Here is a 17,443-nt window from a genome sequence, read left to right as displayed (position 1 = left end):
ATTTTTGGACTGAAACACAAACACTAGTGTGAGTACTATATTTTTACTAGATTTATATGCGTATATGTATATATACTTTCTCTATATATGTCTAATACTCAATATTATTTACATTTATTATATTTATGTCTGTTCCCATGAATCATAACCTTAGTCCTTAAAATAGCATATAACAAACATGTAATCAATTAACAAAATCCCCTAAACATCACAGTATAAAATTTCTGTATTATTGTAAAAGGAATCTGTGCTACTGTCATGAAATGTTATCTAACGTGCTGAATTCAGCTAATCATGATTTAAGAAACAGAATCTACCGTGGATGCACCACAGTAACAGTGACTTCATTAAATGACACTAGTTTACTATTGCTTGATGAAGAAGTGTCACCAACAGGATCTCTCTCGGTAAAGAATCCTGGCATTTTCGGTTGAGGCAGTGTGCATTCGCTACTCAGCATCATAAGAGCATGTGCCATGCTTGGCCTGTCTTCTGGATTCTGTTGAACACAAAGTAGACCCACATGAAGTACTCTTATGACTCCAGATAATTCGGAGGAATTTCTGATGGACGGATCGATTATTTCTGAACAATTACCATCCATGAAGAGTGTCCATACCTGTATGTGTCCATTTATTTAGTTAATACTTAATACAATAACAAGTTTTGTCACACCAGGTAGAGTTAGGACATGAATTAGGTGAAGGAACACATATTATTTGGTTTGTAATGAACAAAATAGATATGAATAACAAACAAAAGTTAAGCTTACATGTCCGAGAAGATTAAAGCGATGATTTTTATCACTGAACCCTCTATTTCTTTTTCCACTTACTATCTCTAGTACAAGCACACCAAAGCTATAAACATCAGACTTTGTTGAGAAAATTCCATCAATTAGGTACTCTGGAGATAGATAGCCACTACAAAACATCAACATACAGGTATAAGCTTCAGAACAAGGCAGGAATTTTCTCTCTCTATATATATATAGAAACATGTTAAGTAATCAATTACTTACTAAGTTCCAACAACTCTTGTTGTGTTTGCTTCATTTTCATTTCCTTTAAAGCTTCTGGCTAGTCCAAAATCAGAGATTTTGGCGTTCATTTCGTCATCTAGTAGAACATTGCTAGCCTTGAGATCTCTGTGAACTATTCTATGTCTTGAATCTTGATGGAGATAGAGAACACCCCGTGCAATCCCAACAATAATAAGGAAACGCTGAGGCCAAAGTAGTTGCATGCTTCTTTGTTTATCTTTTATATATATATATATAAAGGAAAAAAGAAAGTAAGGCTGAGTTTCAGATTAAAGTAGTATTTGTAGCTCAAATTTTGAACATATTCTTTTAGGGGAACAACATATCCCACAATGTTTTAGAAGAAACAGTATTGCCCTTAACATGTCAAGAGAAAATGTCCTAGGAACCATGGAACTTATGTGCATGTAGATCTATTACCCAAACTAGAAAATAATTGTTGGTAAATAAAAATCAAAACTAAAGTATCTACTTAGAAACAAACCAAATATGAAGTAGTCCAAGCTTTTATTTGGCATAAACTCATAGATCAGCATCCTTTCTTCTGCTTGAATGCAACACCCTAGAAGCTTCACCAAATTCCTGTGCTGAAGTTTGACTACATTCATTACTTCACTTTTGAACTCTTGAAGACCTTGTCTAGAATTTTCTGAGAGCCTCTTAACAGCTATTTCTCTTCCATCTTTCAGTGTACCCTGAATATTGCGGTATTTGATGCGAATATCCACTTTTAGAAACAATATGCTTAAGTTCATACTATTAAGTATAAAGCACTAACCATTTTAACTTACAAGCACAAGTGGCTGAAGAGAACAGATTATATAGCAAGATTTTGAAATTCCAAGTTCATGTACTGATATTTTGTCTGATATATATTACCTGATAAACAGTTCCATAACCACCTTTTCCTAATATGTTATTGGTGGAGAAGTTATTGGTTGCAGAAATAAGTGTAGCCATATCAAACAATGGTAGATCAAGGTCTTCCTCCTGGTCTTCTATTGCATGTGCATATCTTTCTGTACTGTGTCTCATGCTTCCTACAAAGCAGTAAACATTAAGAAAAGAACAAAAATAGCATGGCAGATGAAAGATTGCAGAAATCTTTGGATTAGATTTTCTCATGCCTCTTAAAATATGTTGCTAGATAATCCTGTTGCTACTTACTATGGAGCCTCCATTTATCCCTAATGTTATAATATTATTGTAAATTTACATCAAATTCAACTATACGTTAATTTTCTAATAATTAGATCTGACACTATGGTTCCAAACAAATTTTAGTTACTCTAGAAATTCTTGAGGCAAATTGATCCCTGCATAAGGGAGACTCTTATAATGATAATTTTTGAGACCTAATTATTTTCTAATAAAATTTATTAGTGACTTTGTCTAGTATGCATATTAAAAATTTTATTAAAGCCGATGAAGGAACTAATTTGTCTGACAGAAATAATTTTGAAGGAAAGTCATGAAACATGAGGCTGCAGAAGTGACTTACTATAGTTTATCTTGTTCTTCTTTCTTCTATATACGATGAAGGATAGGCATAGGATCAAAATTCCTACCGATATGACTGAGCTGAAAGCAATAATCAGCACCTTCTTGTTCTTGGATTTATGTTTTGACTTCATAATTTCATCTAGGAAAAAAAATAAAAAATACAATTGAACATTTACAACTAAGAAAACAATGCAAAAAGAAATATAGAAAGAAGGAACTTGTTAAATTGTGAGACGAATTTCTATACCTATATCTTTCCTTGACATTCTGACAAAAAGATCTTGCTGTGGATCACTCAGAACTCTAATATCTATCAGCTCATCATACCAGAATAAACACCCGCTTCCTCCATTCCTGATATCCAAGGAAGCATAAGCCGTGCAGGAACAATTCTTCATGCATAAATTAGCACACTCCTCAAGACTCATGCTATTATTTAACCCTGATGCTCTTTGTGTGTTTGGTAACTTCAAACCAGACAACTGTACAAATCCATCATCCTGGCAATTCAATTTATTGATTCGAACACAACCATCAGACCAATCCGTCTGATTCCATTCTTCAGGGACTTTAGGTTCAAATCCTGTCAATAAGCAACCACATACAGGGGAATTGGCTACATTACAGATACCATATGCTCCACATTTACCATAATCATCACAGATATCAGTTGGTAATGTTAGATAGACACTCCAACTCTTATTCGTAACACTCCACACATAACGAATCATTGATCCGTCTGCGGTTAGCACAAACCTTGAATATACAGCGCTATTCTCAAGCTCATATGAGTAATATATCTCTTCCTTGTTGTAAACAAAGTAATAGGTGTATATAGTATTATGTTTTAACTGGGGAATTCCGCCGAACCGAACACCGTTCCAAGGTCCAGCACAATATGTCCTGGATTCGCCATTTCTTATACAAAATTGTGGATATCCAACAATATCAAGCTGCAAAGTATAGCTACCTTCAGAAGGATCATCAGAGCTAATCGGTGATGTTAGGTACCTTGTAAGGCCTGTAGTTAAGTCACTTCCCAGTTTCATCCCTGGCAGTAGCGTGTCATAAGGGTAATCAAAACTCTGCCAAATGAAACTCTTCAAATCATCATCATTGCTCCCATCTTCCTTCACAACCAGGTTCCCTGAATCCAAAAGCACTGCAACCGGTCGCTGCGCGATTCCTGATGAGTTGGAATGCCAAATGATGGTGTCGTTATGAGTATGAAGAGCAAGAGTTCCATTGGCAGTGATCTTCAAGACCCCGGACGAGTCATTAAGTGGAGCGTTTCTATTGGCAATCCATGGTACTGTTCTAGATGGCACTTTATTGTACCATATCCCGAGGTAACGGTTCTTGGAACCTTCTGGAATACTTAAGAATCCAACTGCAAAGGTTCCACCGGCTGAAACCATGGTGTCACCATCAGTCAGGGACTGTGTAGTACTAATGCTTTGTATTGTACTGGAAATGGCAGCATCGTGCATCAATGAGAAGCACAATAGAAACAAAGGAAACCTTTCCATTGGTGCTTACTTTTTTTTCTTTTTTAAATTGTCGTTGCTTATTTTGTTAGAGGATTAGTAGATAAAGAACTAGAGATAAGATGCAGCACACACTAGCTGACATTCTTAGACTGGCAAAGTTAGATTAATTGCGTTACGAACATACTTGTTCAAATTCAAAGTAATGACCGTCATCAATATTTAAAATAGACTAATTATTATTAATTTTTTATGTTTCATATACTGACTTACTTGTTATGCCTAAAAATTTATTGCTTTATTAGGATTTAAATAGAGATTCATATTGTTTATTTTAAACTTATTTCTTACTTTCTAATTAATGTACTAAGCCAATCATTCATATGATCATATCTATATTTAATTTATTAAATAAAAATCTATATCTATACTTCTATACTATATATATAATGAGAATATGAGAGTTGGAATACAATTTTTCTTTGGCAAAATACTCTTTGTCATATATAATCTATAAAAAAGTTATTAACACCAAGAATTAAATTCAGGACTTTTTAATTTTAGTATAACATATTTATCATCTTAACTAATTTTGAAGTATTATTATTCTTCATACTTAATTTACAAAAAGGTGGATTAATGTGTGTCTATTAATATACTAGTGTATATAATAAAAATAGAAAAGAAAGCTGGTATATATTTTTTTTTTCTAAAATTTCCTTCATCATACATCATATCATATATAATCTATAAAAAAAGAAACTATTTTGTTGAATCCATAAGTTGAATCTTATGACCTTTTAGTTTTAATATATTATATTTATGATCTTGACTAATTTTAAATTTATTATTATTACATATTTTTAATTTATTAAAAGATATAGATTAATAAATACTTTGGTATTATTAATACACTATTGTAACATAATTAAAATTTTTGCAAAAGTGATAAAAAGTTTTGTTATTTTTTTAAATAAATTTTAAATTTGGTCAAACCTTTTAAACAGCCAAATTTAAAATAAAATCTTTGACGTATGATGCACAAACACTGATATAAACATGGGATACACACAAATTTTAAAATTTTATAAGACACGAGAATACACATATATATATAAAATATAAAGTATTTTTTAAATAAATTATAATAATATTTTAATATTTTATTAATATTAAAATATAAATTAAATTATTTAATTATTTTTAATATCTTTTTTTAAATAGATAAAATATTTAAAATATTTTTATTTTAATAAATAATAATATATATTATTTTTAAATTTATTTAAAATATATATATTAAAAATAAAATTAAATACACTAATATGTAATTAATAAAAAATAATTTTTTATTAAAATACAATTAAATACAACACCATTGAACACAACAAACATATCAGAGAAGCGTGCAATGAGTGTTGCACCCAAAATATATTCAATATACAAGTACAATAACTGAATAAAATATCTCTGTTTAATAGCCTTTCACCGACGTACACCTGATTTAGATTCAATAATACTTTAGGGTATTTCATGCCTACCGGCACTCACTAATTCTAGCTTTAGGATTGCAGTCTTAGAGTTAAAACTTTCTTAAATATACTAAATGCACTTGTCAAATCTTTTAGCCATGGTCAAGCTACGAGCCTTGATTTTTCTATGGTTTTAATGTTTTATAGCCTTAGGATAAGAAGACATTCAACGTGGTACGGCAAACGTGCCTTTGAATATGACTATTTTATTGGTAAAGAAATAAGGCGAATTTACGGCGTTTATAAAATGATGATAATATTTAAAAAATATATTTGAAATTAAAAGTATAGTTTTTATTATTAATACTTTTATGGGGTCATATAGTTATCATAACTATAGTTAAGGATATACAAAACTTAGTCGGACTTAATATTTTTATTCGATATTATTTTTAAATTGGTTTATATTGTAGTTCAAGTAAACTTAACATTAATTTATTTCAGATACACATCATTACATTAAATAATATTTTTTAAATAAATCCATTCTAAATTATAAAATATTTCAATATCTTTCATAAGTTCAAAATATATAAATGAATACTAAAAATATTCTAATTTTCTAATATATATATATATATATATATATATATATATATATATATATATATATATATATATATATAATTGGGTAAAATCAAATACTCTGAAATTATACAAATTTCATGATATATATATATATATATTGTCTGATGTATATTTTTTAAAAGATAATCTATATAAAATTAACCATTTTATTAAAATAGTTAAGTCAAATATTATAATCAAATTAAAATTCTTTAAATACTAAGTTTATAAATATAATTAGAAATAATTAGAGGATACACAAAATAATTATAGATATAAACTCTACTCACAAGTTAATGCTAATAAATTAAGAATAACTCTAATAGATGTGTTACATATATAAGTTTTTTAGCATATAAGTTCATACAAATTGGCCCAACCCAACAAAAACAACCCTCAATTTCGATAACGTATAAACACACACTTCTCCCAACTCTTGAATAGCGCAAAAACCATTATGGCAAACGATTCTTTTTCCTCAAGCAAAACTGCAATGCTCAAAATTTAAATAAGGATCAAAATCTCTTAAAATCGTCGCGAAAAGTCAAGGAAGTTTTAAAATTGAATTCGAAATCTTCAACAACAAAGACAGAAAAAAAAACACGAAAAATTATTGAAGGTAATGTTCACTAATCTTACAGTTTTCTCACTTTTCTCTCTCTAATTCTAATTGCAAAACCTACATACTCATAAATCTCTTTATTTAGTACAATCATATCGTGTGCTTGCCTTTCAATGTTTACTGTTCTGATTATACGCTTCATTTCGAAGTAAAATTGTTAAGTCGGTGTAACTGTTATGTTAAATTAGCGTAAAATGTTACGTAATTTTTCTCTTATAGTTTAACTAATATCTGCATGTGTTTGAAGCATTTGAATTTGTTTTTGTGCATGTTTGAGTGTTTGCATATTTCGAACCACGTTGGTCTCATAACTTGTTGAAAATATTTTTGGTGTATTTTGTTTCTGTTTTGGTATATTTGGAAGTTTTTTGGTTGTATGTCGTGTGAATTGAGGTGTACTATATCTGTTGTCCGCTTTATAATGTAACTAGAGAAAAGAATATTGTTATTCTACTTGTGATGTTATTTTTGCACATATTTGAGAGATCAGCAACTGTTTTTGTCCATTTTATGTATTGTTTCATTGAATTGCATGTCATTTTGAACTCACATTGTTTGATATAATTCCAGTGTATTTAAAAGGTTTTTGGGTGTATTTCGTGTGAATTGATGTGTATCTGCTACTCTTGTCACCTATTAACATTTTTTTATTCCTTACAAAAGAAATGGCAAAAAAGGAAGCACCAAAATATAATGTAAGTATATATATATATATTTGAACAACTCAATTTATTTTGAATAAATGTAGTTTATTTACATAATTCTAATTTATTTACAAAAAAATCGTGATTTGAGATGCTCGACCAGATTAATTAACAAAAATTTCCAGAACATGAGAAGAAAGTCATTGTTTGAGAATTAGGATTTGGAGGTTTGATGCATATCCCTTCGATGAATGTGCAACATAAGCTTTTAAAAGAGTTGGCATATTCTTTTGATATGTCCTGTAACAGAGTGAACACACGGTATGGTATAATCAAAATCATGCCAGAAAATATAGCAGTTGCACTAGGCTTGACTGCATAAAGTAAAAAACCATTTTGTAATAAATTGTGAAATTCAAATTTAAGTGTATTTTCAACTTATTTTTGTGTTTTTGATATATTTTTTGATGCTTTTGTAGGTCCACTCTATCCAAAAAAAATTAACTTTCAAGAACTTAGTGAGAGGGCAAGGAAGCTATTAAAAGCTTCCAAAGTAAGACTTTATCCCAATTACCAACGCCTATGATGAAGATGAGTGTTGATGGGGAGAAAAATTGGCTAAGATTCAAGAGCTTATTCATCCTCTACATTCAAATGTCCTTATTGCCAACAACGGTAAACAAAGTTTTTTTTGGTTCACTTGCTGCCGATTGTTGACTTGGACACAATACTTGAACATAATTAGGGTGTTCATGTACTGAACTTCCTCATAAGGGGCATTAGACAGCACATAATTGAAAAGAAATATATGTTGTTAATTGCTGCATTTTTGCTCTAATGATTGTATATTTGTACGAATCAACACACAAACGGCAGATGCAATTCTTGTACCACCATGGGTCCAACATTGGACCAGGAAATTGCTGGTTAAAAGAATACAAGCTGAGATCAAGCAAGACATGGTAACTGAAGAGAATTCCTTCTTCAATTTCGGTGTATTTCTTATAGATATATTGTGTAGATACATGTTTTTTTCTATTTTAGAGAATTGTGAAAAGAAGGTCAGAAAACAACTAAAACAGAGAAAAAAGGTAAAAAAGAAGGAAAAGAAAAGTATGATTGTTGCTGAATCCGGTATGATTCTGAAAATGACTCGAAGGATGCACCAAAAACAAGAAAATAACCTAGAAGAGCATCAAAGAAAATGGGTTAGCATAATCACTTATTAAACGCCTCCAATTAATTGCTAGACCCTTATTTATGAGAACAAATCTCCCAACCTCAGTTTAAGGGCATGCTATTTTACATGCCGCAGGACTTATTCGTCCGAGGCCAACAAATTACCATCAATTCTCTCCTATATAATTAGCTTTTGGTCAGCAACCAAATATTTCCAATTTAAGAATATTCGGATGTGCGATATATGTACTCATTGCACCACCTTCTCGCGCCAAAATGGGACCCCAAAGAAAATTGGAGATATATGTTGGATATGATTCTCCCTCTATAGTGAGGTATCTCGAGATACAAACTGGAGATGTATTTAAAGCCCGATTTGTAGATTGTCATTTTGACGAATCAAAATTTTTAACATTAGGGGGTGAGAATAAGATTTCTAAAAAGGAACTTAATTGGAATGCATCATCCTTGATGCATTTAGATCTTCGATCAGGGCAATGTGAACTAGAAGTTCAAAGGATTATACATTTGCAAAGAATAGCAAATGAATTGTCTGATGTATTTTCTGATACAAAGAGAATAACCAAATCTTATATACCAACGAAAAATGTCCCAATTCGAATTGATGTCCCAGTAGGACAAGTGACCACCAAACAAATTCACGTCAGAAGCATGTTAAACCGATTGGTTCCAAAGACAAAAATTCTCGAAAAAAAGAGGTAAATACTATTCCTGTTGAAGAAGACATAGTAAAGACACATGCAGTTGTCCAAAATTCTGATATAATTTTGATGCCAGAGGATGTTCAGGTACCTGAAAATTGTGAAAATGACGAGATCTCGATAAATTATGCCTTTACATGAAGAAAATGGGACCGAAATAAGACAATTGTCAATGAAATATTTTCATATAATGTGGCATTAAATATCATGAATGAAAGTAAGGATATTGAGCCAAGCACATTCAAAGAATGTCGACAAAGAAATGAATGGACAAAATGGGAAGAAGCTATGAAGGCTGAGTTAGACTCACTTGCAAAACGTGAAGTCTTTGGATTTGTAGTCCGTACACCAGAAGATGTAAAACTTGTTAGATACAAATGGGTATTTTTGAGAAAATAAAATGAGAAAAATGAAGTTGTACGCTACAAAGGCTCGAGTTGTGGTACAAGATTTTTCACAAAGGTCCGGTATAGATTATGAAGAAACATATTCCCCTATAGTGGATGCAATAACATTGCATTATTTGGCCAGTTTATTTGCATACCATAAACTACATATTCATTTAATAAATGTGGTAACAGCATATTTATATGGATCATTAGATCGTGATATCTATATGAAAGTTTCTGAAGGACTAAAGATGTCTAAACCATCCAATGAATATTCACAGGGGTTATACTCAGTTAAATTGCAAATATATTTATATAGTCTAAAACAATTTGGGCGAATGTGGTATAATCGTCTTACTTAGTATCTGACTAAAAACTGATTCAAGAATGATGATATTTGCCGATGTGTTTTCATAAAAAAATCTGCATCTGGATTCATTATAATTGATGTGTATTTAAATATCATTGGAACCCCCGAAGAGATTCCAACAATTATAAAAACTCTAAAAAAGAGTTCGAGATGAAAGATCTTGAAAAGATTAAATTTTGTCTCGACTTGCAGATCGAGCATACAAAAAATGGAATTTTTATTCATCAAACAACATACACAGAAAAGATTTTGAAGATATTTTATATAGATAAATCACATCCCTTGAGTACCCCAATGATTGTAAAGTCTTTGGATGTGGAAAAGAATCAATTCCGTCCTAAAGAAGAAAATGAAGATATCATTGGTCCTGAAGTACCATATCTTAGTGCCATTGGGGCACTAATGTATCTTACTAATAATACACGACCTGATATATTATTTGCTGTCAATTTATTAGTAAGGTATAGTTTCCCTCCAACCAGAAGACATTGGAATGGAATCAAACAAATCTTTCGATATCTTCATAGAACGATTGATATGTAATTGTTTTATCCCCTATGGATCCAAGTCACAACTAGTTGGCTATGCAGATGCAAGATACTTGTCTGATCCACACAAAAGAAGATCTCAAATAGGATACCTGTTCATATATGGTGGTACAACTATATCATGGAAGTCCACGGAATAGACGATAGCAGCAACCTCCTCTAATCATGCTGAAATACTAGCGATACATGAAACAAGTCGCGAGTATTTTTGGCTTAGGAGTTTGATCTAATATATTCTATCATCATGTGAACTGATTGATCATAAGATAGTACCAACTGTCCTGTTTAAAGATAATACAGCATGCATTGCTCAACTTAAGGGTGGATACATCAAAGGTGATAGAACAAAGTATATTTCTCCCAAATTCTTCTTCACTCATGACCTTCAAAATCAAGGAACAATTGATGTCCAACAGATCCGCTCACGCGATAATCTTGCAGATTTTTTTACAAAGTCACTTTCAAAATCCTCCTTTGAAAGATTGGTACATCAGATTAGGATGTGCCAATTTCGAGATATTAAATGATGTCGACAAGAGCAGGGGACTGTACTCCTTTTTCCTTGGTCAGGTTTTTTTCTATTGGGTTTTTCTTGACAAGGTTTTTAATAAGGCGATTCCCATTACAAAGGATGTTGTACTCTTTTTCCTTCACTAAAATATTTTTTCATTAGATTTTTCTTTAATAAGGTTTTAATGAGGTATAATCCTAAATGAGCATCCAAGGGAGAATGTTGTGACAAAGATGGATAATGATGGATACTTATTTATGAGCGACTTGTAAAACCCGGTTAATTAACGGCTAATTAACCCATAAATGAGAATTTATTCTAGAAAGCCCAAAATGTGATTTTTATGGCTAAATGTGATAGAGGAGATTGAGACGAGAATTTCGGTACCAATTTTATAGAAATCGGACCAAGATTGGACCGAACGGGCCAAACCGGGCCAACCGGACCCAAAGTGGGCCCTTGGCCCAACATAACTAGACCAAAACCCTAGTTTTCAGTATTCTCTCTCCTCACTAAACACACTCACATGCTGAAAATGGAGGCCATGGAGGGGAGAACTCTCTCTCAAGTTCTTTCTCTCTCTTGATCTTCAAACCACCATAACTTTTGATCTAGAGCTCCGATTGCCGCTCCGTTTGCAGCCACGCGTTCACCGCGGAGAGCTCTACAAAACCCATACAATCAATCTTGAGGTAAGCCACGTGTTGCTGTTCGAAATTCCAGCCCTTATTTTCGAGTTTCATGGGTGAAATGTTGAGATTTTGGGCTCTTTGATGTTATAATACCCAACTCTCTTGAAGGAGAAGGTTAATCTTGTCTCCTTGGACCTTGGGTGTGGTAATATTCTCAACCCTAGTGTAATTTTGTTGTTTTATGATGTTTGGATTTTGAGATGTTGTGTATGGGTATGATGATTGTGGCTTAGGTTGTGTATATGTGAATGTTGGAGCTTGATTGGTGATTTTGAAAAGCTTGAAAAAGGGATTTGGTGGTGAAAAATCTGTTCTTGGAGGTTTTGAGGCCTTGAGAGCTTGTGGATAAGTGGTTTGGAAGTGCTCCGGTTGAGCTTGGGAAATCGGCTAAGGTATGGTTTCGGTTTCCCGTATCTAATATGTAATGTGGTAGGAAATACTTAGGCTAGAGGCCCTAAGATAGGCATTGAATGATTGATGTTTTTGAATGATTGAGATATATGATGTGGTCATATATGTGATGATGATTAATGATGCCTTGATGGTATGATGTATGACAAATATGCATGTTGTGATATATGCTTGATGATTGGTTATGGTTGAATTGGGGTTGAACCCTGTTGATGGTGAGTATGATATTGATTGTGTACAATGATGATTTATTGGAATTGGTGTTGTTGAGAATTGGCATGAGTAAGAGTATATGATATGTCAATATGTTTGAGTTTGAGCCACTTGGGTGAAGTGGGTTAAAATGATGAGATAGTGATTTTGTAAATTGTGGTAATGTGTCAATGTGTGAGTTGAGGAGGCTTGATGTTGAATTTGATATATATTGATTGATTTCAAAGAAAAGGGATGAAATTGGCATGTTTTGATTGGTTTTGAAAAGAGTTGAAAATGGCCTGTCTGAAAATGGCACTTTGTGGTTTTTATGAAGAACATGGTTTTTAGGCATACTTTGACGGGATATAACTTGGACTACGGATCTCTGTTTTGTGCCAAATCTGTTTAGAAATGAAATTGGATCCGGGATGTTCATGCTGTTTGAAGAACGGGTGAAAAATGATTTAAAATGAGGAAGTTATGCCCGTCGGAAGATTGGGGTTTAAATCTGTGAATTCTGCAGCTTTTAACTTAGGAAATTTTTAGCAGAATAACCCCTTGCGCGTAGGCGCACTTGGCGCGTATGTGCCGATCTTCCAAAAAGCGCCATCCACGCGTGCGCGTGATGTGCGCGGGCGCGCCGATTGTGCTGTACCCAATGCCCAGCCATTTTCCAGAGAGTTATGCCAGAACTGTGCCAATATTGTGCCTGGGGCACGAGAACACCCACGCGTACGCGTGGTTGACGCGTACGCGTCGATTGGCAAATTTTTAATCCACGCGTTAGCGTGCATGACGCTAGCGCGTTGATGAGTTTTTGAGGCCATCCACGCATGCGCATGGAGTGCACGTACGCGTGGCCCTGTTTTCATCCCAAAGTTGATTTTTTGAGTTTTAAAAGCCAAATCTCATACTTCTAAGCCTCCGATCTCACCACTTATATCTTAAATCATTTTGATATGCCTAGCTATTAGAAAAGGGCTAGTGAATGTGATAACTTGCGAGTGAAGCAAGGGAAAAATGAATGATCAATGAGGATCAAAGATGATTATGTGAGATGCGGAGGATGGTGGTGGAAGTGCTTGTTATGCCATGGGCCGAAAGGCTGTAATTGTTAATGAAATGGCTGGTTATGGATTTAACCGTGAGCTGTGTGGCTAGTTATGGATTTAACCGTGAGCCGGAATGGCTGTGTATGATATGAATATTGGCTGGTTCTGGACTGAACCGTGAGCCGGATGGCTGATATGGATGTTGATCCATGGATGAGAATTCATGCATGTTTATGCTGAATTATTGATAATTGTGATTTGCACTTCCACTATCTGAGATACGAGTTTCCCTGGGTAGTAGCAGTGGCTAGCCACCACGTGCTCTAGGTTGAGACTTGATACTCTGTTGACCCTATGTCGTAAGTGTGGCCGGGCACTGTGAAAGACCCGGATGAGCTCGCCCCCGTAAATATTCACCAGCGAGGGTGATGGATATAGATCATGATTATGATCAAGTTTATGATGAGTATAACTCGAGTTGGGGATGCGTGACAGAGGGACAGTCCAATGGTTAGTTGCCTGGACTTGTCGGGTTGGCTCTATAACCGACAGATGATATCATCAGCCACTCGGGACAGGCATTCATCATATGCATACTATATGAATTGTTTGAGATTGCCTATTTGACTGCATATTACTTGCTAATTGTCTAAATGCCTTAACTGTTCCTATTTGTATATTCTTTGTTTGATATAACTGTGTTTGCTACATTATACTCCTGCTGGTGGTTGGGAGGTTTGAAGGAATCGAAAAGGGAAGTATTAGTTAGATCGAATGATCTTTAGTCAGATGCCCTTTATGGTTTATCCTGTTTAATAAGCTTTGATATTATCTGGAGGAAGTTCTAGGATTGCCTTCGGCTTTCCTCTATAATTATGTATCATATATGTGGAAGCTGTTACCATGCTGGGGACCTCTGGTTCTCACCCATGCGGATTTTGTGGTTTTCAGATGCAGGACGTGTGGTTTCCCGCTGAGGCATGCTGGAGACTTCTAGACTTGCGAAGATTCCTTGTTCTCGGGGACTCTGTTTTAGTTTATATGTTTTGCTTAGACACTTTTATCTCCATTAAATAATACAAACTATGATGACTCCTCTTATGGGAGATTTTGGAGAATAGGTTTCTGTTTTTGTGTCCCTTTGGGTTTCCTTTGGGGTTTTCCTTATTTTATCATATGTATATATTGCTATGCTCGGACCGGTTATCTTCGCAGCCGGATTTTGAGTCTTGATATTCCTGTTTTTGACACTCTTTTGTATATATATAATCTCACATTGGTTTATCCTTGTTCATTACGTTATCGATCGAAGTGTTGCGCTTTTGAGTTGCGGTTTTTTTTGTTTACCCCTCTTTCTACAAAGGCTCCTAGTTATAATCAATCATTCATACTACTATACGTACTAAATTTTTATTTTAGAGGTCGTAATACCTTGCCATCTCTGAATTATGACTTAAGCATAAGACTCTGTATGGTAGGGTGTTACATTATGGTATCAGAGCAGTTCGTTCCTGTAGAGCCTGAGGGATGGACTGACTATGCTTATGTGTATTCTCTGTATGTGTGTTATGTGCTATTAGTATATCTGCTTGATATAATTGGCATAAACGTTCATGAGCATGCATTTGGGACTTTGAAGCACTAGACTTTCGATATTGAGACTGATCAACTTAATATCGATTGTTTGGTGTGTATAGGAACCAGATGGCACCTCGTGGACGCGGTAGAGGTAGTGCGAGAGGTCGCACGAATGCTGATAACTACGATTTTAGGAAATTGCACAATCGACAAAAATTCCTTCCGGCAAGTGCACCGATTATCGTCAAGTAAAAACTCACGATAGAGTGAGGTCGAATCCCACAAGGATTGGTTGAGTGAGCAATTCGGATTAGAAGTGTGTTCTAGTTGAGCGGAATCAAGATTTAGATGAGAATTGCGGAATCTTAAATTGCATGAATTAAAGAGCGAGAAGCTAAATTGCTAAAATTAAAAAGGGATCGGGGTGATTGCATGAATTTAATTGCAGAATGTAAAGAGAAAGTGTAGATCAGAAATGGGGAATTCATTGGGTTTCAGGAGATATTGAGATCTCCGAATCAAAACATTTTTATCCCTTCCTCAACCAATGCATTCATTGAATTTTGCTTGGCAATCTTATATGATTGGATCCCAATCCCTTGGCTCACCAATTCTCTCTAAAAACAAACAAATTCCCAATCCCTTGGTTTAAATGTTCATAAGAAGAGATGATGCTCGATCACTGATTATACCACACAGTTTCATGAACCACAATTTGGTAGGATTACATGTCACAATATCCATCCAAACCCCAATCCAATTCACTGTGAGAAAGCTTCTCTAGCATGAATCCTCCATTCCTTTCCCAAGGTTCCGAAGGATTCCAATTATGGATAGTCTCTTTCCCAAGACAACTAACCAATGGAATTTAGATCGAGAAGCTTTCTAACAAAATTCAAGAGAAAAGGTTGAAGAAGAAGATAAAAACTATTATTGATTCATTGAATTACAATAGAGCTCCCTAACCCAATGAAAGGGGGTTTAGTGAGTCATAGCTCTGAATTCAATTACAAAAAGTATCAAAACTAGCAAAAATGATCCAAAAGAAAAAAGTTCTTTCTAACTTAAATTTTATCCTATTTATACACTTTCTAAATTGAGCTTCTGTTGTGTTTCTTGGGCTTTGAGGCCTTTCCTTGATTTCCTTTTGCTTTGGGTTTATGATCCATAATTCTGATGAGGCTGCTGATCCAATTCTGTAACATTCATTGAGCAAACTTAGTGATAAACAAGTAATGACACATGACTCAACAAATTGAAATTCCAGACTCATCAGTTCTTCAGGCCCAATCCCATAAACCATGATATTCAATTGGGTTTCATACCAGATTATGTTTAAGTCAATGTTTGTGCTCAAATGCTAACTTAAACTGCAATATCTTTGGCCCAGAAACCCTTTCAAAAAGTGGCGTTTAAGTTGCAGTTTAAGCTTCAGTTTAAGGTTAAACTGAAGCTTAAACGTGGAAATGGAAGAAAGCAATCCTAGAGGGTGGAATGGTCGAACACGTTTAAGCTTCAGTTTAAGGTTAAACTGAAGCTTAAACGTGGAAATGGAAAACGCAACCCTGGAGGAGAAATTGGGTCGAACACGTTTAAGCTCCATTTTAAGGTTAAACTGGAGCTTAAACGTGGAAGTGCTTCCTGGAGGGTGAAATGTCGAACACGTTTAAGCTCCAGTTTAACCTTAAACTGGAGCTTAAACGTGAGAATGAAGAAAACAACCCTGGAGGAGAAATGTCGAACACGTTTAAGCTCCAGTTTAACCTTAAACTGGAGCTTAAACGTGGAAATGAGAAAGCAAACCCTGGAGTAGAAAAATAGTCGAACACGTTTAAGCTCCCTGGTGCATTTCTCATTTCTGGCGTTTAACTTCCAGTTTAAGGTTAAACTGGAGGTTAAACGCCAGTTTCAACTCTTCTCAGCCTTCATGATTTTGGCGTTTAAGCTCCAGTTTAAGCTTAAACTGGAGCTTAAACGCCACTTCCCAGCATTATATGGCTTGGTAGTTTAAGTTCTAGTTTAAGCTTAAACTGGAACTTAAACTCCACATGTGATATTCAAGCTTCCTTTATTGATTTTGTTGCTTCCTTGCCTAGCCTCTTCTTCCCTGAAATCATCCAAACAACTGCATCAAAGTCTTGCAAAATTTCATGAGGATTCTTCCATGCATAGCATTCAAGTAATATAACTAAAAACTCATGGAATTTGCATCAAAATCATACTGTTTGGATGGTTCATTGCTTTGTTATTCATTTAACCATTCTTGGTTACTTTAAGCTCAAGAAAATGCATAAAACAACTAAAACTAACAGAAAAATGCTAGTGAAACTAGCCTAAGATGCCTTGGCATCAAATGCTCGTGCACCGGAGAATAACCCTAATGACCTGGTGAACTTTAT

At 34.2% G+C, this 17,443-nt stretch overlaps 1 protein-coding gene across 1 annotated transcript; it reads right to left on the bottom strand.

Annotated features, from left to right (window-relative positions):
* Positions 1-208: 208 nt before the first annotated feature.
* LOC112707312 (G-type lectin S-receptor-like serine/threonine-protein kinase At4g27290) lies at positions 209-4,221 on the bottom strand. The gene is made up of 7 exons (XM_025758992.3): positions 2,793-4,221; positions 2,544-2,684; positions 1,922-2,082; positions 1,527-1,737; positions 1,022-1,259; positions 773-923; positions 209-619 (listed from the first exon to the last, which is right to left on the bottom strand). The coding sequence occupies exons 1-7, from the start codon at positions 4,072-4,074 to the stop codon at positions 314-316; spliced, it is 2,490 nt and encodes an 829-aa protein (XP_025614777.1). The 5' UTR covers positions 4,075-4,221; the 3' UTR covers positions 209-313.
* Between the last annotated feature and the right edge of the window lie 13,222 nt (positions 4,222-17,443).

Source organism: Arachis hypogaea, chromosome 8 (assembly GCF_003086295.3).
Source record: "Arachis hypogaea cultivar Tifrunner chromosome 8, arahy.Tifrunner.gnm2.J5K5, whole genome shotgun sequence".
NCBI classification, from domain to species: domain Eukaryota; kingdom Viridiplantae; phylum Streptophyta; class Magnoliopsida; order Fabales; family Fabaceae; genus Arachis; species Arachis hypogaea.
The sequence above is the reverse complement of the archived record's forward strand: the minus strand, read 5'-3'. Positions and strand labels throughout refer to the sequence as shown.

Excerpts from the sequence above, each read along its gene's own strand:
- LOC112707312 (XM_025758992.3), bottom strand. The coding sequence starts at position 4,074 with ATGGAAAGGTTTCCTTTGTTTCTATTGTGCTTCTCATTGATGCACGAT. Across the intron at positions 2,083-2,543 it reads GAAGAACAAGATAAACTATA|GAAGCATGAGACACAGTACA; the intron begins GTAAGTCACTTC and ends ACTGCTTTGTAG. Across the intron at positions 1,260-1,526 it reads CTTGGACTACTTCATATTTG|ATAAACAAAGAAGCATGCAA; the intron begins GTTTGTTTCTAA and ends TATATATAAAAG.